At 50.1% G+C, this 19,633-nt stretch overlaps 2 protein-coding genes across 5 annotated transcripts; both read right to left on the bottom strand.

The window, feature by feature from the left end:
* Window positions 1–28: 28 nt before the first annotated feature.
* On the bottom strand, window positions 29–12,194 carry LOC120718776 (TSC22 domain family protein 4-like). 4 transcript variants are annotated; one of them, XM_040007480.1, is made up of 5 exons: window positions 10,616–12,194; window positions 7,007–7,683; window positions 6,180–6,313; window positions 2,499–2,550; window positions 29–1,882 (listed from the first exon to the last, which is right to left on the bottom strand). In XM_040007480.1, the coding sequence occupies exons 2-5, from the start codon at window positions 7,655–7,657 to the stop codon at window positions 1,733–1,735; spliced, it is 987 nt and encodes a 328-aa protein (XP_039863414.1). In that variant the 5' UTR covers window positions 7,658–7,683; window positions 10,616–12,194; the 3' UTR covers window positions 29–1,732. The 4 variants fall into 4 exon arrangements, with proteins under 4 accessions (XP_039863414.1, XP_039863418.1, XP_039863416.1 ...); XM_040007484.1 differs by having other exon boundaries at window positions 2,499–2,547; XM_040007482.1 differs by lacking the exon at window positions 10,616–12,194 and adding an exon at window positions 9,096–9,819.
* A 122-nt stretch (window positions 12,195–12,316) lies between these two features.
* mogat3a (monoacylglycerol O-acyltransferase 3a) lies at window positions 12,317–18,427 on the bottom strand. The gene is made up of 9 exons (XM_040007474.1): window positions 18,169–18,427; window positions 17,503–17,681; window positions 17,281–17,341; window positions 17,059–17,202; window positions 14,720–14,850; window positions 14,431–14,474; window positions 14,262–14,352; window positions 13,910–14,018; window positions 12,317–12,842 (listed from the first exon to the last, which is right to left on the bottom strand). Exons 1-9 carry the CDS (start codon window positions 18,260–18,262, stop codon window positions 12,688–12,690), a joined length of 1,008 nt encoding a protein of 335 aa, XP_039863408.1. The 5' UTR covers window positions 18,263–18,427; the 3' UTR covers window positions 12,317–12,687.
* Between the last annotated feature and the right edge of the window lie 1,206 nt (window positions 18,428–19,633).

Here is a 19,633-nt window from a genome sequence, read left to right as displayed (position 1 = left end):
CAGCAAACACAGAGGGACCACACAAACATCAGTCTGTAAGGCTTTATTAATTTATTAGACTCTACTCTTCATCATCAGCATCAGCATCTGGACGGCTAATACAAACAGTCCCAGGTGCGACCGTTAGGCCACGCCCACACCGTCAGGTGAGGTCAGTAAGGCACGTTCTGGGTTACTGTGTGTGTGTGTGTGTGTGTGTGTGTGTGTGTGTGTGAGTGATCAGGGGTCACAGTGGGTCCAGCCTGACCCATGGTGAGGGCGGAGCCCGCTGATCCTGAGCTACAGTTCAAATTGATGAAGCAACTCCTTCCTCAGCAGCCACACTGAAACACATCATCGGGACACCTTGGACGATTACTTTGCAGCACAAATCACAACAGTCGCCTCCGAGTGCTTCACACGGTGGGACAGTGGGGAGGAAAAACTCCCTTTAAACAGGAAGTAACCCCCCCCGGGGTGGGAGGGGCTCTCAAAGAAGGAGTTTCAAACCATCAGCTCTGACTCGTCCATCGGTTTCTGACAACACCTCTGCTGCCTGGAGCTGAGCTGCTGACTCCACCCATCATCCTCACTGTCCTCCACACCTACACACACACACACACACTCGCACACAGACACACACTCGCACACAGACACACACTCGCACACAGACACACACACACACACACGCACACACACACACGCACACACACACACAGTATCTCACAGAGGTGAGCACAGCCTCACATTTTTGGAGATATTTCGTTACATCTTTTCACAGGACACACTGTCAATCTGACACGTTGATACAATGTAAAGTAAGCAGCTTGTACAACAGTGCACATTTGGTGTCACCTCTAAATAACTCCACCCATTACTGACTGAATCCCTGGGAAACAAAAGTGAGTACAGCCATAGGTGAAGATGTCCAAACTGAGCCCGATTAGCCATTTTCCCTCCCTGGTGTCACGTGACTCGCCAACACTCTGAAACTGAGCTGCAGCACGGTGGTCGAGACCATCCAGCAGTTTAACAGGACAGGTTCCACTCAGAACAAAGCTCGCCGTGGTCGACAGAAGAAGCCGAGTGCACGTGCTCAGTGTCATATCCAGAGGTTGTCTTTGAAAACAGGTATGAGTGCTGCCAGCATTGCTGCAGAGGTTGGAGGCGTGGAGGGTCAGCCTGTCAGTGCTCAGACCAACCATGTCTCCAAACCCTCAAATGGAAGGTGGAGGAGTGCAAGGTGTCTAACATCCACCAGCTCCATGATGTCATCGTGGAGGAGTGGGAGAGGATTCAGCGGCACTCTGTGGAGCTCCAGTGAACTCCATGACCAACAGAGTTGAGGCAGTGTTGGAAAATAATGGTGGCCAAACATAATACTGACCCTTTGGGCACAGTTTGGACATTTTCACCTCGGGTCTTCTCTCTTTTGTTACCTACAACGTTGTCCCATGAAAGGAGCTAACACAATATTTACAGAAATGTCAGGGTGTGCTCACTTTTGTCAGATGCTGTAAGTACTTGCACACACACACACAGAAACACACACCTTTCATCAGTACAGTACCACAAATACTGCAGTACAACAGTACTACAGGTACATGAAGGAGGACGAGCAGGAGGGCACAGCGAGTGTCTCTGAAGCATCAGCTGATCAGAAAACGCAGGAGCCAGAACGCCGTCCTGTTAACCCTGACATGACTGCACATGTGTGTGTTAGTGAGTGTGTGTGTTAGTGAGTGTGTGTGTGTTAGTGAGTGTGCATGCTGTGGGTCAGCGCCCTCAGCGTGTGGTTCTCTCTCTCCAGTTGCCGGTTCCTCTCCTGCAGCTCTCTGATTTGTTCTCTCAGAAGCTCCACCTCCTCCCTCACCGCCAGCATCAGGTGACTCTTCACCAGGTCCTACACACACACACACACACATGATGTGCATAAATAAACCAGCCAATCATAAAGCCCGTCCTACAGAGGGAGCATTGTGTGACTAACAGCATCATCAGCATAGAGGAGAACTCCTGCTCATATGTCCTCACTGAGAGACGTTTGTAACCACAGAACGGTGTCACATGTATGGTCGTCAGCAGCAGGGACAGATCTGAACACAGCTCTACATGAATGGGATCAGATACTAACTGCTTCAACCTCAGATTGAGGACAAACTGAGCCAGGACCGACCTGACGGAGGACCACCATCAGAGTTGGCTCAGAAACCTTTACAGCTGGTGTTTAACCACTGCTGACTGTCTCTCAGTCAGGACCCTCTCACACAACAGATCCTTAACCTCAGGAGTCAGGTCATCCTCGTTTAAATCAAGGTGAAATCAAATAAATACAGAACTGAAATATCTACACAGGAACAGAGTCACAGACAAACTCTCTCTCACTGCAAAGAGTAAATATACAACTAGAAAAACAACAGACGACTTGATGTCTTCATGACAGAATCTACCAGCAACAGATACAAAGGTTTATAGATCGACGCCTGATAGAAGACTAGAAACGTAGAAACAGGACTCACCATGGCCTGCTCGATTTTGTTGTCGATGGCGATCAAACTGGTACTGGAACTACTGCAAGACACAGAGAGACAGACAGGTGAGAGACAGGCAGGTGAGAGACAGGCAGGTGAGACAGACAGGTGAGAGACAGGCAGGTGAGAGACAGGCAGGTGAGACAGACAGGTGAGAGACAGGCAGGTGAGAGACAGGCAGGTGAGAGACAGGCAGGTGAGACAGGCAGGTGAGACAGACAGGTGAGAGACAGACAGGTGAGAGACAGACAGGTGAGAGACAAGCAGGTGAGAGACAGGCAGGTGAGAGACAGGCAGGTGAGACAGGCAGGTGAGACAGACAGGTGAGAGACAGACAGGTGAGAGACAAGCAGGTGAGAGACAGGCAGGTGAGACAGGCAGGTGAGAGACAAGCATGTGAGACAGACAGGTGAGAGACAGGCAGGTGAGAGACAGGCAGGTGAGACAGACAGGTGAGAGACAGACAGGTGAGAGACAGACAGGTGAGAGACAAGCAGGTGAGAGACAGGCAGGTGAGACAGGCAGGTGAGAGACAGGCAGGTGAGACAGACAGGTGAGAGACAGGCAGGTGAGAGACAGGCAGGTGAGACAGACAGGTGAGAGACAGGCAGGTGAGACAGACAGGTGAGAGACAGACAGGTGAGACAGGCAGGTGAGAGACAAGCATGTGAGACAGACAGGTGAGAGACAGGCAGGTGAGACAGACAGGTGAGACATACAGGTGATAGACAGGTGAGAGACAGGCAAGTGAGACAGGCAGGTGAGACAGACAGGTGAGAGACAGGCAAGTGAGACAGGCAGGTGAGACAGGCAGGTGAGAGACAAGCATGTGAGACAAACAGGTGAGAGACAGGCAGGTGAGACAGACAGGTGAGATATACAGGTGATAGACAGGTGAGAGACAGGCAAGTGAGACAGGCAGGTGAGACAGACAGGTGAGAGACAGGCAAGTGAGACAGGCAGGTGAGAGACAAGCATGTGAGACAGACAGGTGAGAGACAGGCAGGTGAGACAGACAGGCAGGTGAGACAGACAGGTGAGAGACAGACAGGTGAGACAGACAGGTGAGAGACAGGCAGGTGAGACAGACAGGTGAGAGACAGGCAGCTGAGACAGGCAGGTGAGAAAGGCAGGTGAGACAGACAGGTGAGAGACAGACAGGTGAAAGACAGGCAGGTGAGAAAGGCAGGTGACTCTCTGATAGGTGACTTTGAGACAGGTGAATGACCGTTATCAGCACCTTTATCCACATCTGCACAGATGTTCTTCTCACCTGTTATTACTTTATCTAACCATGAACAAACCCACTGAAATGATAAATCTCCATTACGACGGTGCCCTGGACAGGTACTATCACATATTTATTATTTTGCAGGTGAATCTGAGCCCCGCCCGGGTTACCTTGGTTACCTGTTGCAGAACAGCAGCAGAGCCATCATAGTGGCCTCAGAGCCCTGCCCGGTGGGTGACGCCCTGGCAGGAACTGACCAATGAGGATGCGGGGCAGTGTGACGCAGAGGATTCTGGGGTTGCTGGGATGGCTGTGGTTGATTGGTGGATCGGTGGCGGGCCTCTGTGACAGGCTGAGCTCTGGAGGGAGGGGTCAGGGACCTCTGACTCACCCGTGGTTTGAGTTCTTGGATCGATGTCCTGGTACTCGGCCAGGACTCCCTGACAGCTGAGCCACGACCTTTGACCTTTGTATGATCACGTAAGACAACTGGAGGCTCCAGTTGCTTAGCAACAGGCTGCAGAGTCCTGGGAGGAAGGGGCGGAGTCGAAGGGAGACGGCGCTGAGGACGTGTTTGACAGGTCCTCTTCTTCTCACCTACAAACATCTTCAGCTGATGGAGGCCCACAGAAACACCAGCCAATCAGAACTCAGCTACATATTTTACAGTCCAATCACAGCACAGCACAACAGGAAACATCCAGTGAGAACTTCACCACAGAGCACCAACTAATCACAGCACACCATCAGAGCAAATTCCAATCAGCTTAAGGTTCTGTCTCCTCGCCGTCCATCGTAATACCTTTGACTCCGCCTTCCCAGGTGGCCCCTGATTGGCTGCCTCCTTGTGAGCTCACAGGTGTGTGAATGTCAGCAGCTGTATCCAGATGTTTTCTTCAGACTAAGGTGCGTCCAGACTTCAGATCTTCATGTTCTCTGTCACTCCCACACATCTCTGCTCTCTGATTGGCTGCTGCCTGCCAGCTCCTGCCCACTCACGGTCTCAGCCAATGGCAAGGCAGCAGCAGCATTCTTCTCCCGCCCACTCGCAGACAGAGGCCCATTGATTCAGACGGAGGGACCATGGAAAGAACCAACTGCCTGCTCATTACTGGAACTAATCAGTAATCACTCACTGGTATTGATCAGTAATTAATTCCTGATCACTGATATTGATCGCTGACACTTCTGTGGTTGGTTTCCAGGAGTTTTGGTCCATTAGTTGTCTTTAATGTCAGTTTGACTCTCAGGTGTTTTATTGGCTGTTACCTGAAACTGTATGACATCACCGCCCTCTGAGACAAAATCATGGCTCACAGTGATGCAGCACACGCACACACACACACACACACACACACACACACACACACACACACACACACACACACACACACACAGCAGGTCTGTTTTGGCCCTCAGTCAGCTGACACTCAGCAGCTATGTGGGCGGTTACTGTGCAGCATGATCTGTGTGAGCTTTCGTTAGACCCGATTCAGGGTTTATCCTCCTGGAGGTTAAACTTCAGAAGCTTTTAGATTGAAAATCCAAAGACGTGCTTCCTGTCTGGACAGTGTGTTTAGTATTTGGGGTCAGACTTCCTCCCTGTCTGAGGTCAAACATCTCCATCAAAGAAAACACACGGGCTGTGTCCAAAGCAGTCCGGCAGGTGGAATAAAACCATGAGCTCCTCAGTGGCTGCATAAAAAACTCCAGGATTTTACAGTTCTGGCTACAAACTGTTGAAAACTGCTCAGCAGAGTTAAAAACGCGACAGCAGCAGCAGCAGCAGCAGCAGGGCGAGGTTTCACTGAGGTACAAACATCACAGGACTGTGGTCAGAAAACCCTCACGGGATCTCCGACACGAACGGGAGCAAAGTTTTATGTCCAGCTTGGTTCAACTTGGTTCAAGCCACAGCCACTGGCACTATCTGGAAGGTCAAAATGGGACACGCCCCCTACGGTGGTGGAGAATGACCAAGCTAAGATCGCATCCAGCTGGTCTGTGCGTTTCTGCAGCTCAATATACAAACCAGCCCGTTTACCATTCGGCGTTCCCTCCTCCCCTCTCATAAAGGATGCTCCAGTGTCTCCTCCGCTAAAGGAAGCAATAAAGGAAGCACCAAGGTTCCTTCCTTTAGGGTTTGGAACAGCTGTGGCCTCCACACAGATCACAGGTCACGTCTGTCAGCGAGTAACCTCACGAAAACGGAAAGCACCCACAGACTTTATGATGGAGTGTTTCAGACCTCAAACTAAACGCACGCAGTTCAAACAGGATGGACTTTTATTGTGAAAGTCCGGGTTCATCAGTCAATCAATCAACCTGATCAATCACAAACAAACCAAACGCTGAAAACTAATCAGCTGACCTCTGAGAAGCATCCTGTCTCCTCCCACTGAGCAGTGACATCGCAAACACCTGTTAAACACACTCACCTGGCGTCCCCCGGCAGGTCGAACATGGTGCGGTCCAGGCTGAAGCCTGACGGCGTCTGAGCGGGGGTCAGAGGGGGTTGGTACAGTCCAGCAGGGGGGGAGCCAGGCTGAGAGTGAGACAGCCTGAGGACAGACTGACAGGTGAGACACAGGTGTGAGTGACTGTCGTAAAAACAACGAGCAATGTTCTAACATTAAAGATTCATTTTATATCCCGGCGGGTTTCCTCAGTGATGTCATGATGATGTCACATGTTGCTCTGACGTCACTGCTGCACGTACATGTTTTTATTATTCCAATGACCTGATCAACAATCAGCTCGATCAGCTGCAGCTGTGACATCACAAGCAGCTGACGCCCTAGCCCCACCTCTGTTAGCAGCTGCACCGCCCCCTAGTGTCAGGGGTGAAACTGCAGAGCAGAACAGGTGCTGCTAACTCAGCTACGTCGCAAACGAGAAGGCGTGCAGCTAACAGCCTCCACCTGTGCAGAGATCACGCCTGAGTCAGGCAGTAGGACACGTGTGTGTGCGTGTATACTTGTCTAAATGTCTTTGTGGGAACCAAATGCTTCACAAAGGAGCAGGGATATGGCTGCTGATTGGTGGGTTTTCTCTTTACATTTGAACATAAAGCCCACTGTGGTTGTGCTTTGGAGTTAAATGAGGTTCTGGTCAGGCCCGGGTTAGTCCAGATTAGGTCTGGGCTAGTCCGGGTTAGTCCAGATTAGGTCGTTTCTGAGGGTTAGGGTAAGAGGCTAGCAAAAATATTATGTCAGATTGATGTCCTCACTAAGGCATGAAAACGAGTGTCTGTGTGTGTGTTTACCCGTCCTGAGGCGTCCACATCCAGCCGCAGAGGAGTTGGGGCGAAGCGTGGGCGGGGTGAAGGTGGTGGAGGGGTGGAGCCTAAGCCCTGCTCGACCACAAGGCGCGACTCCTTGTGGTCGAGCAGCCGGACATTAGCTGGCGTCTGGTGCGTGGGTGAAGGCGGGCCACTGTGCAGCACGTGCTGAGCCAGCATATGGGTGTTGTCCTGAGAGTGGACTCCACCCCGCTCGCTTTCCCGGCCAATCATCTCCAGGGACTCCAAGGAGTGGGCGTGTCTCATGCTGTCCATTACCCGCCTGAACCCCGGGCCTTCCTGCCGCTCTGTGAACTCTGTGCACATCCATCGCCCGCGACGATACGATTCACCCCGGCCTCCGCCGCCGGCTCCGCTCACTAGTCTCACCACCCTGAACCTGGAGGAAGACCCCGCCCCCTGCCCACCATCGAGGGAGACGTACTTCCTCTTCAGAGAGGGTGTGGTTGGCTGGGAGGAGCTTCCCTGAGGGCTGCAGAGGGGGGACTGCAGAGAGACCTCTGATTGGATGATGGGCAGGACAGTGCTAGGAGACAATTGGTCTGCTGGACTCTGGTTCACCTCTGAAGTCACGCTGGTGATCTGAAAGCCACTCCTCTTTTTACCACCACTCATTCTCACACACACACTCCACAGGCTCACTGACACACAGCAGAGTACACCAGTTAATGTGGTTTATGGGGACATTTCAGAGACACACGCTTAAAAAATTAAACACAATTAAGAATAGGGATGGGTACCGGTGTCCGGTGCCGTGATGGCACCGGTTCTGACATAAACGGTAGTAACCAGACCGAAAAGCAGCGCACATTTCGGTGCTTTATTTCGGTGCTTTTTTTTCCTGAGCTGTGATACACTTCTAGCCAATCATTTTACGTTTCCGAGGATAGTAGGCGGGGCCAGGTACGTACGTTCTGTTAGAGCAGAGCTACAGATTAAAAATGTCTAAGGCGAAGCGGTCTAAAGTCTGGCTGTACTTCATAGCAAAATATGCAAACTCAGCAGCCTGCAACAAGTGCTTTAAGCTGATACTGTGATACTGTCAAAGGAGGTAACACCAAGAATCCGATTAAACAGCTGGCGACGCATAGCGGGTTTTTTTTAAAAGCCCAGAAATGCGCCGTATTTGATAGCTTGCTGCAAGACCTCACACCGAGCACATCTACTGCGGGTGGGTTGCCTGTTATGCAACATCCCCCAAAAACATGAAGAGGAGAGTCCTGGCCCCTAGCTCTGCCAGTGTAGCAGAAATGATGACGGATGATGGTGGCAGCAGCCGTTCTTCTCTGCGTGAGTAGCTAATTTACGTTGAGTAGGCTAACCACGTTATTACATTAATGCATGTAAGGTGAACTAGCAAACATCATCATAGCTACATGCGGCTGTCTTCTTGTTTGATGGCAGATACTCCCTTCACCCTGGCTAAAAAGGCTAAAATGACCAAAGAAAAAGTGGAAAACAGTTAAACATGAGAGGTTTTGGACAAAGTTTGTGTTTTTCCCATTGTTTAAGCACTGCTTCCAGCCAAGAGTGATACCATATATGCCCCATAGCTGCAGAAAAGGCTAACATTGTTATATTTTTACAAAAAACAGCTGAACATGAGAGGTTTTTGGACCAATTTTGTGTTCTCCATTCTTTAAGCACCGGTTTGAGCACCGTTTAAGCACCGGCACCGTTTCAAAAGTACCGATTTGGCACCGGTATCGGATAAAACCTAAACGATACCCATCCCTAATTAAGAATAAACATGGATTTTTGATCTACAGAGGAGGAGCTTAGGGGTCAAAGTTCAGCTTTAACCACAGTCCAGTGTGAAGACACCTGACAGGTACGCCTCCTGACATTCACTGCTGTTTATGTCCAAACAGGACACACTGAGCATGTGCACGTGTGTTGATCCGCATCCTGGGGACGCAGCCTCACAATAAACGCAGGTAGTCTACATCAGTGGACTAAGTCGTCAGATGCACAGACCTCTGCTACGTCCACATAAAGCACAAAAACTAACACACACAATACACTCGAAGTCCTCAGAGAAGCACGTACACACCCAGGTCCCCGTAGAGCACAAAAACCAACACAGTGTGTGGAGGCAGAGGTCCGAGTTAAAGCAGCAACGTGTCTCACCCCTCGTGCAGTCTGTCTGTCCAGAAGAGTGCACCGCCCTGCAGATCCCACTCTGCTTCTTCTCTACTTCCTGTTCACTCCACCCTGCTCAGCTGTGTTGCTTCAGACTGTTGCACAACATGACTGTGTGTGTGTGTGTGTGTTTTTTTAGGTTCTGCAGGGTTTAACCCTTCACTCTCCGGGTCAGGTGAGGCACTCGGAGTTCTCAGAGCTGTGCTGTGATTGGCTAGCTGAGTTAAGGTGGACCACGTGATAATGATGATGTTGGTTTCTGAACATGAAGGTGTGTCCACAGACTTTTGGTCACTTTGCTAACTGACTCTCAAAGCCTGAAACACCACTTCAACAAAACTTTGAGCTTTAATAAAACTGTAATAAAACATAAATGACAGCTTTTGTAAACAAAGTTTTACTTATTTATTCTTGGTTGTATGTAATAAACAGTGAGACCAGCTCCCACCTGTTTTATTTTGATTGCACTTCCTGTGTTTCACTTACATTTTTACTTCATAACATAAAGCCATATTTGTTTTTGCTGAGCAGTTTAATTCTGATGTTGTGTCGTTGTCAGAATCTGACTGTACTTCAGATGATACTAGTTACTGGAGATCTCAGCATACGAGTATCTCATGGTGCAGACGGTTCTACAGGGGCGATAACTTAAAAAACAGCTTTAATGGTGATGTTCACCCTGCCTGGGATAAAGTCACCGGGGCCCCGACCTGGAGCCAGACCCGCGAGGGTGCCCGAGTGCGAGAGTCTGGGGGTCGGGCCTTAGTCCGTTAGGGCCCGGCCGGGCACAGCCAAAAAAGGTAAAAAGAAGCCCACCGCCCGCAGGAGGCATCGTAGGGGTCGGGTGCAATGTGTGTCAGGCAGCCCTGGTGGACCGAACCCCGGCTACCAAGACTAGTAACTGGGACGTGGAATGTCACCTCCCTGGTGGGAAGCAGCCTGTGTGACTGTCGTCTGCACTTATTCGCAGAACAACGGTTCTGAGTCCCCAGCTTTCCTTGAGTCCCCGGGTGGAGGGGACTCCCGGTGCTGGAGGGTTCCCCACCTGGGGACCCTGTTGTCCTGCTGGGAGATGTCAGCGCTCATATGGACAACGACAGCGAGACCTGGAGGGGTGTGGTTAGGAGGAACGGCCTCCTGGATCTGAACCCGAGCGGTGTCGAGTTGTTGGTCTTCTGTGGAAACCACAGCGTGTCCATAACGAACACCGTGTCCGAACCTAAAGGTGTCCTGTAGCACCAGCGCACCCTGAGCCACAGGTCAATGAAGGTCAACGACGACCTGTGTCAGCAGAGCTGCATGTTCTGGACACGGTGGAGGGAGGAGCTGACGTGTGTGTTTGTGTGTCTGTCTTCTGTCAAACGTGTGTTTGTAAAACATGTTTGGATTTATATAAAGTTACATAAAGTTTACTTCTGAGTAAACACTCACGGTCACGCGCTGAGCCGAGGCGCGCTCCCGCCGCCGTCACTGGTTCAGATCCGGATAAGCAACCGGTGACGTCACAATCGGTCCATTGTGTTCCGATGGGGTGAAAACTTCAGGGCGCATGCGCGGTAGCACGGCCCGACCGTGGAGCGTGCAGGAAGTTTACGGAGTCAGAAGTTGGGGACTCTTCCTCCTCCTCTCCTCGCGCTGTTTCAGGAGCGAGACTCTCTGAGGTGCAGCTTCACCTCTTCCTCCTCTTCTTCTGTAAACAAACACCCTGCGCTCCGTCACTGCACGCTCCTCCTCTTCCTCTCCATCCTAACAGCGTGCGCGTCTCTGTACCAGCTCGTGAACGCGCAGCCAGGTCCGGGTCCGATCCGGATCACGTCCGAGCACCGACGTGCGCGTGCACGACAGACTCTGACAGGGTTAGCGCCTGCGCAGTGGGGACAGAGGAGGGGTCTTTACCGTAAACGTGTTGTCAAAGTTTGGTTCAAAGTGCACACACGTGTGTCTTTAAAGGTGAAAGCGAGCGTTACCGAGCAGCCTGCGTGTCGGCACTGACCTCTGACCGGATTCAGCTCAGCTCATAAATATTATGATGAACAATAATATAAATCATACAAGTATCAGAGTTCAGATCAGCGTGCTGTCAAAAGAACCCATTTGACTATTCCTCTGCAATCACAGCCTCACTGTACACCATGCATTTAGCCAAAGCTGGCGCTGTGAGCAGATGTCTTTGTGTAGCTGAGCAGGAAACAGACAAAGCAGCTTTTCCTGGCCTGGCTTTCTATAGCAGATACCTGCTTGCAGTCGATCAAACAGGAAGGTTGGAGATAATTAGGTAGGACTGCTGGGTCCGCAGACGTTACCGTCACGGTTTAACGACTGGCAGCTTGAAGGCCTGCAGCACATAGCTGATTATTGGTACTGAAAGCTGTAGATAAAGAACTCATGATGATGTTCTTCAAACGTGAAGCGTTGTTTTCTTTTTCTGCTGCTCTTCAGTGAATTTTTGTCCGGAGGGATGAAACCTGTGATACCTCTGTTCTCAGCAGCATGTGCGTGCACGTGCCGTCGGATCGCTGCTTTCTGTTGACACGCTTTCATGGAATCCAATTACCAGAATTTATTGAATATTGCATCATTTGAATCAGATCAATGTGAATCGTGAAGTGTATTTATTTATGTCTCCGGTAACCTCGGCTCTCTGGGGGAAATTCACAGGTCAGAAGATCCCCGTGAGCGTCCCCTCTCAACATAACCTGCTGCCGAGCAGACGCTCAGCATCAGTCACAGCTCATGAAGACCCTCCAACGCTCAGCTCGTCCATGCCAAACACTTTAAACAAGGGAAACAATTCAAAGACGTAGCTTCAGTTTATTTCCAGATGTTTCAGCATCTGCAGCTTCAGTCCTCCAGGGCCTCTGCTTATAGGCAAACAGCTGTGACTCACACTGCACCACCCCCTGTGCTGCCACACCTGTGGCTGTAGCTCAGGTTAGAGCAGAGCTACTAACCGGAGGGCTCGTGGTTCGACCCTCGTCTGCTCCAGCCCGGCATGCAAAACATCCTCGAGTAAGACAGTAACCTCATGTTGCTCTCTGACGCATCCATCGGAGTATGACTGTGGGTGAATTGTGTAAATCGCTAGGAGTGCTCGAAGCAGGAAAGCACAAAATAAGAACCAGTCCATTTACCTGTGATCCTATTACATGATTTATTGCACATAAACCCACGAGAGTGGTCTTGATGACACCCTTAAACGTACCATGAAAGCTCCATTAGCATTAACGTTAGCAAAGCCCATTACAGGCAGATTCCTGCAAGTGTTTCCTTATGACCTGAATGCTTCCCACTGTGTGTTAGCTCCTATTTAAATGCATGGCTCCTCCCAGCACTGTTAGCTTTTGCTATTGTAATCAGTGCTTCCTGATAGCAGCTTTGGAATTTCCAATTTAAGTCAACGGGCTCTGCAAGCAGATCCAACTCATAGTGAAATCACATGCAAGTCACACACAGGTCAGGTGTTTACATGAATGTAGTTCATAGTTCAATGTTCACGCGCTCCATCAGATGAAGGCGAGGTGCTGGTCGTCAGCAAGGCCGTAGCTGCGTTTGTGCTGCTCGAAGAGCTCAGCGAGATTCTGCAGGTAGACTTTATGAAGACTCTCGATGTCCTCGCTGCTGGGACTCGGAGTCTGGACCACTGGGATGGGCTTCCCCACTGAGGGCAGAGACAGAAGCATGAGGCTGACAGCAGTGTTGGAATTGATCTTTTATATCGTCCTTTATGCTTAGAAACATATAATCACTCGTATGCTGATAATCAGATCCTTGTTAGGTCTGATGACATTCTGTGTGCACTTGTGTACCACGAGACGAGGAAGCAGCCTCGACGTTATCATTTCCATCAGAGCTTTAGAAACTGTCCTGACCTTTAGATGCTCATCTGACACATGACCTATTGCAACCTCCTGTTCTGATCATTTAGCGAGACGCCTACTCTGCTGTCCTGCAGACAGTTTAACTGCATTGAAAGGTCGCATGTCTATCTATGGTACAGCTGCACCCACGCACACAGACTACAGACACTGATGTTGTTCAGGTATACCTGCTTAACAATGCCACATGTATTTGTAATTGCATACTCAATTAGGACAGGTGAAGGCCTGGGCTGACGTCCCTCGCTAACAAGGACAAAGAGCTCTATCTCGTCTGTTTGGTTGTGCAGTTTGGGCTTGTGTTCCAGCAGCTTTGTGCCTAGATAAACCCAACAAGCAGCCAACGGGGCTGACACAGGCTGACACTGGGCCAGAGATAACAAAGGGCAGAGGGTGTTTAAAAACTGAGATAGCAACGGGAGCTGATACGGACTCAAAGGGACTAAAGCAGACCAACACAACCCCCTCCACTAAGCCAGGCTAGTGCTCAGTGTGCTGTACACTTGGTTAGCTGTGGTTTAGCATTAGGTGAACACCATAAAGGTCAGCAAGTCAAGTGAAGAGGCTTGATTGTCCTTTTAACCATACAGTACACAGTGAAACGACACAGCGTTCAACACAATCAACACAGGACGACATAAAGGGCAAGTGTGCAACAGGACGAGCCAGGCGCAGGACGGTGCAATAGCATCAAGTTAGCATTGAGTCAACACGGGACACAGATCGAGTTACCATTAGGTTAGCTCTGAGCCTATATTAGAGGAACGACAGTGCAACAGCATCAGGTTAGCATTATATTAGGCTGGGATAAACACTGAGTCAGGGTCGGGTTAAAGCTGTGTGGTCGTACCGATGGTGCGTATGGGCTTCCTGTAGGGTATCAGGCCGAAGCTGTACTGGAAAACTCCTCTGGCATGAAACAAAGGCATGGCTATTCCCATGATGCTCTGCAGTCGGTTCTGTAGACACAGGATAACACACTGGTATCCCATAATACCCACACAGTCATTTCAAGCAGCTGTAAAAGTGCAGCGATGAATAGATTATGTTCAGTGTATCAGCTTCGTGGCCGCTGAGAGGCTGCTATAGGGTCAATCAGAGCTGTGGTAACTGTTTGTAGAAGGTTCTGAGGGCCCCTGTGGTTCCTTTATCTAGCAGGTTACCCTGAAGCGTCTACGGTGATGTGGGGTGTGACCTCTGACCTGCAGCCTCCTCAGAGGGGAGCCGGTCGGGTTCTCGATCTGATCAAACAGCTCGTTCTCTCCAAAGGAGAAGACGGGAACCAGCTGAGCTCTGCACACAGACAAACACAGTCAGTCAGGTGATAGTCCTGCCCCTCTCAGACCCGCCCTCTTTACAGGCTCCACCCACCCATGTTTGAGAGCCAGTTTGATGAAGCCCTTCCTGTTTTGAACCTGAAAAACAGACGGAGACGGCGCTCGGTGAGGAAAAGCAGGATTTAAAATTTAAAATGTGGTTACTCCAGGCTGTGACCTCTGACCTCATGTTTCACTGTGCTAATAACCCGATGATGTCACTGAGTGCGGTGCGTTTCCACACAGCTTCCTCTTTCTACATCAGTGATGTAACCGCGATGGGTGCGGTGACCGCAGATGGGGCGGAGCTGCGAGTCGCGGTCACAGCAGGACTCTACACGTACCTGTAAGGTGAGAGCTCCGGGCCGAGCGTCCAAAGCCTCGGGAGCTCCACCCACTGCGACGACGGCCACGTTCCCTCCTTCGGGGCGGCTCACCAGGTACGAGAGACTGGACTTGGAGCTGGACACCAGACCTGACAGAGACACGGGTGACAAGTGACTCCTCCCCTCACCTGTTACCATGGTTACCACAAGGCATAGACGGGTACCTCACTAACAACATCTGCACAGCAGATACCAACAGCTGGATCCACGGAGTGTTACAGATGTGTGCAGTGATGCGTGTACACTCTGAGGACTCCCTCCTAACCAACAACGACAAGAGACGCTGAGGCCATGTAAACGTGAAGACTTCATCCACAGACACCAGCGACCTACAGAAACTGAGCTCAGACCACTCCCCCCACACCACCGCCAAAAATCTTCCACCTGACAATCAGATCAACTTTCACCAAGTTCATCGTCCAGGACAGGGCTGGGGAACTCCAGGCTTCGAGGGCCGGTGGGTCACCACACCTGACTCGCATGAGTAGTTCATTCCCAGCCTCCAGAGAGCTTCAGCACGTGTTGAGCTCATTTAGCCTTTAAATCAGCTGTGTTTAGGGCTGCTCAATTAATCGAATTTTCAACGATCATTAAAAATGACTGAGCCGATTATTAGCCCCTCCCTCGTGCTTTACTCTCGCGCTGCTCCGTGTGGCAAATCGAGCGCACCTCTCTGCATTTCCAACACGTGTCACAACAATTAAGAGCAGCGGTCTCCAAACTTTTTTGCGCCACGGACCGGTTTATGTCAGACAATATTTTCATGGACCGGCCTTTAAGGTGTCGCGGATAAATACAACAAAATAAAACTAGTACCGGTACCGAAAAAAAGAAAATTTATTCATAACACACGTGAAAAGACCCAGGAAAACCGAGTTAACGATAAAAACGATAACAAAATAACGCTGAAAACCGATAAAAACCCTGAAAACTAGTATACATGTCACACCTGAGCCTCAACTCTCGCGGCCCGGTACCAAACGACTCACGGACCGGTACCGGTCCGAGGCCCGGGGGTTGGGGACCGCTGATTAAGAGGACCCGAGGGAAGCTCGGAAAGCTAAGCAGAAGTTATTTGGAGAGGAGAGTGACGGCCGTTGGTTGAAAAGAGAGGTAAAAAAACTTCAGTGGTGTGGAAACATTATGGGTTCAGTCAGACGTGGATCAAGTAGACACAGTGTGTAAACTTTGCTACGGTGTCGTAGCAACACTGCAAAGTTCACTAAACACAGATGTTTACATTTTTCATTTATTTTGCAAACATTTGCACTGTTATCAGTATTTGCACTATTTTATATTATTTTTGACAATCTTCAAAGTCATTATTCAACACATTGTTATTGTTAAATAAATATCGTCACATAATCGAGATCTCAACTTCAGTGAAAATAATCGTGATGATCATTTTTGCCATAATCGAGCAGCCCTAGCTGTGTTGGATCAAGGACACATCTAAAACCTGCAGGACCCCGGCCATCGAGGCCTGGAGTCCCCATCGGCCCGTCATCGCTAACACTGACCTCGGGCTGGTACAGGTGTCGGCTGAAAAGGACCAAAACCATCACCTGCCCTGTCAGACTAAAGGCAGATGTTTGTTTCTTACAAGAAGAAAAAAGCACAACCAGATATCAAACAACAGAAACTGTTTACTTAGAGATAAAAATATTGACTGAATCCCTGCTGCAGCTCTTACTGATCCAGATGGAATCAACCTTTGGTCCAGAGAATACACAGGTTCACAGGTGAGACCCTGACACACCCATCACAGTGAGTGGAATCGGCACCAACACCAGCTCCACCCATCACTCCATCAACACTGCGCTCGTCACACCCTCACGACGATGTTTTAAATCTCCATCCAGCAGTTCCTCATTACACCACCAGGTGTCACATGACCCCGCTTCCTCCCTCAGGTGAGTCAGACCTGAGGTGACAGAGGTGCACGCACCCAGGGGGCAACAGGAGCCGAGCCGGAGTCACACGACCAGGCGCTAGCTGGGACACATCGACCCATGTGACCCTGCGTGTGGTCAGACAGCCAATCAGAGAGCCTGTGTCAGCCTCCTCCCTGCTGACCTGCAGCCCAGAGTCCAAAGGGCTGATGGAGCAACTGAAGCCCGATGGAGACGCTGTGATGAAAGCACAGCTGGATTACAACAGCTGGAGGAGGTCACAGCGACAAAGAGTCAAAGGAGTGTAGAGTTTAAAGGAGCGTCATTATCAGAGCATGACTGTCCTCCAATCAGCACACAGACCGCTGTCACATGACCAGCTCAGTTCACCTCACAGGTCCTTACCTCCACACATGATGTAGTCCCTGAAGAACGGCACTCGGAACCAGAACGGCAGCATCAGCAGGTGAGGCTTGAGTCCAGGAAACAGGTGAGAGAAACCCGTCGCCTCCGTGCAGAAGTTCCCAAACGCCCCCGCCACCAGCACACCTGAGGACAGGCACATGCATGGAGACACACATCAGGGGGCGGGACTAAAAAGGGCAGGTGTACAGGTGTGTTTGTTACCATGTGGGTGGAATCCAAAGATGTAGTTCTTCTTCGGGTCCAGGTCGACAGTCTTCAGCAGCTGCAGACAAACCAGCAGTGATCAATCACCGATCACCGATTGATCGATCACCGATTGATCGATCACTGATCGGTAATCAATCAGCGAACAGCAGCGCTGATCGATCGCTGATCAGTAGTGATTGATGAATGATCAGTAACCAATATTCAGGGATCGCTCACCGTCAGCGGGAAGTAGTCTCTGAAGTGCTCCCACACACTCCACCTCCTCATCCACTGTGACCTTCGACCCCCATTGGTGGGTGTGTCCCAGTCCAGCCACAGCCAGCCAGCATAGAGCAGAGCCACCATCCACCAATCAGAGAGGGCGAGGAGGATGAAGGCCGCCAAACAGCACTGAGCTGGGAGACAGGTGAGGCAGACAGGTGAGCTGAGGCGTTCAGGTGCTCTCTGAGTGACCAGGCTGATCTACACCTAACAGGTGTGTGTGTGTGTGTCTAAGCTCCGCCTCTTTCAACCTTTTACCAGGTGAAAATAAAAATGAGTGTGTAACATCAGATAAACTCAAACATCACATAAAACATCCGAATACAAATGAACAGGTAGAAGTGGGAGGATCCTTTTTAACACCTGAAGCCGTGAAATCCGTCAGTTTTCCTGTGATGTGCCTCTGATTGGACAGTGAAGCCAAACGCAAACACCTGCGAGCACAGCAGGGTCCACCTACAGGGTCCACCTGCAGGCTGAAGCTGCTGAGGACTCGCCTGAGAGTGACTGCAGATCAATACTACTGCACGCTGTACTGATTAATCAACGACCCTGATCACACTGATCAATCACTGTCTCTACGTGTGTGCGCGTGTGTCTCGGCAGGTCACGTGACTGTACCTAGCGCCAGGAAGGAGAAGACCCACTGCACGACGGCGGCGGTCTGCAGCCTCCTCCGCAGCGGGACGTTCAGCGGGGCGAATTCGATCCTCATGCCGACTGTGGAGCTCCTCGGCCGGGTCTGCAGCTGTGCGTGCTCCCGGTGTTTGTGGAGGTGCGCGTGTGTCAGCCGTACGCGTGCTGTTGCTGCAAGCAGTAAGCGCCACTGAACTCAAAACTCTGCTCCTATCCTGCTACACTGCGCATGCGTGCTGTACACTGGGTGGTGTCCTTTTAGCCAATCGCAGCACGTGACGACACACGGCGAGAACGAGCATGTGCGGAGGCGCGTGCACGCCAGGGGGACGCTCAAAAACTTTAAATAAAGTTTATTTAAAACATGAAACTATTTTTTTGTTCATATTTGAAATAAGCTTAAGTGACTTAAAATATTGACAAAAGTAATTCAAGAAGACGGTAAACATAGGAGAGGCATTCTTCCACTTATATAAATGAATAAAAAACTTACGTAGCACTATTACAAAATTGACAACATCTGAGATTTCAGAATCCAGATTGTCCATAAAGTAAAGAACATCCTTAGATGTGAAGGCAGGTACATTGGAAATTCTGAGTGAAACCCAACAGCGTATTTCAAACCAGAAAGCATCAACATACTGACAAGTGAAAAATAGATGCTCTAGTGTTTCTGGATCGGAAGAACAGAAAGCACAAGAGTCGGCCTCAAAATTAAACCTTTTATGCAGGAATTCTCCAACTGGATAAATGCCGGATATGATTCTGAAGTGTGTTTCTTTCATTTTAGGCGCAAGTGGGTATTTTAGGTAAAAAGAAAATGACTTGTCTTTCAACATGCTATCAAGGTCATGTCTGACATTGTAGTTGCAGAATATAATAACTCTCTGACATCAGTGATCAATGAGGTTCATCCGGGTGAGTCAGACACGTGACCTCTCACCTCTGCGCACAGGGCTGGTGACGCGCACGTCAGCAGAAACTCTCCGAGTGACGTTGCTGTTACCACGGTAACGCTATTTGTTTGGTTGCCGCAACAACGCCTCCTGCTGCTGCTTTGTTTCGTTATTAGTCTTTACTGAGAGTTGTTGGTGGTTACACATGTTTATCAGTTCGCTCAGTAAACTGAAACTGGAGAGTGTGACGCTTACAACAGTCTAACATGTAACGTGAACTAAGTGATTTCACGTTTCTATGGTGATCGTATCAGTTAGTGTCTTAGTGTTTGGACTCCCGATGTTACAAGATCACACGCGAGGAGAATCACTGTGAGAGGCAGACACCCGCACACACCACGTGCATGCTGCTGGTGGTTGCTGTGTTCAACCTGTCAACACAAAGAAGAAGCAGTACCGAGCTGTAATCATACTTTTCCTAGTTTCTTAAAGTCTGGGTCGACAGCTCGGTGGTGCTGAGGTTAGCACTGCTGCCCCACAGCAAGAAGGTCCTG

Source organism: Simochromis diagramma, unplaced genomic scaffold (genome assembly GCF_900408965.1).
Source record: "Simochromis diagramma unplaced genomic scaffold, fSimDia1.1 OVJJ01000674.1, whole genome shotgun sequence".
NCBI classification, from domain to species: Eukaryota; Metazoa; Chordata; class Actinopteri; order Cichliformes; family Cichlidae; genus Simochromis; species Simochromis diagramma.
This window is presented reverse-complemented; position numbering and strand designations above follow the sequence as displayed.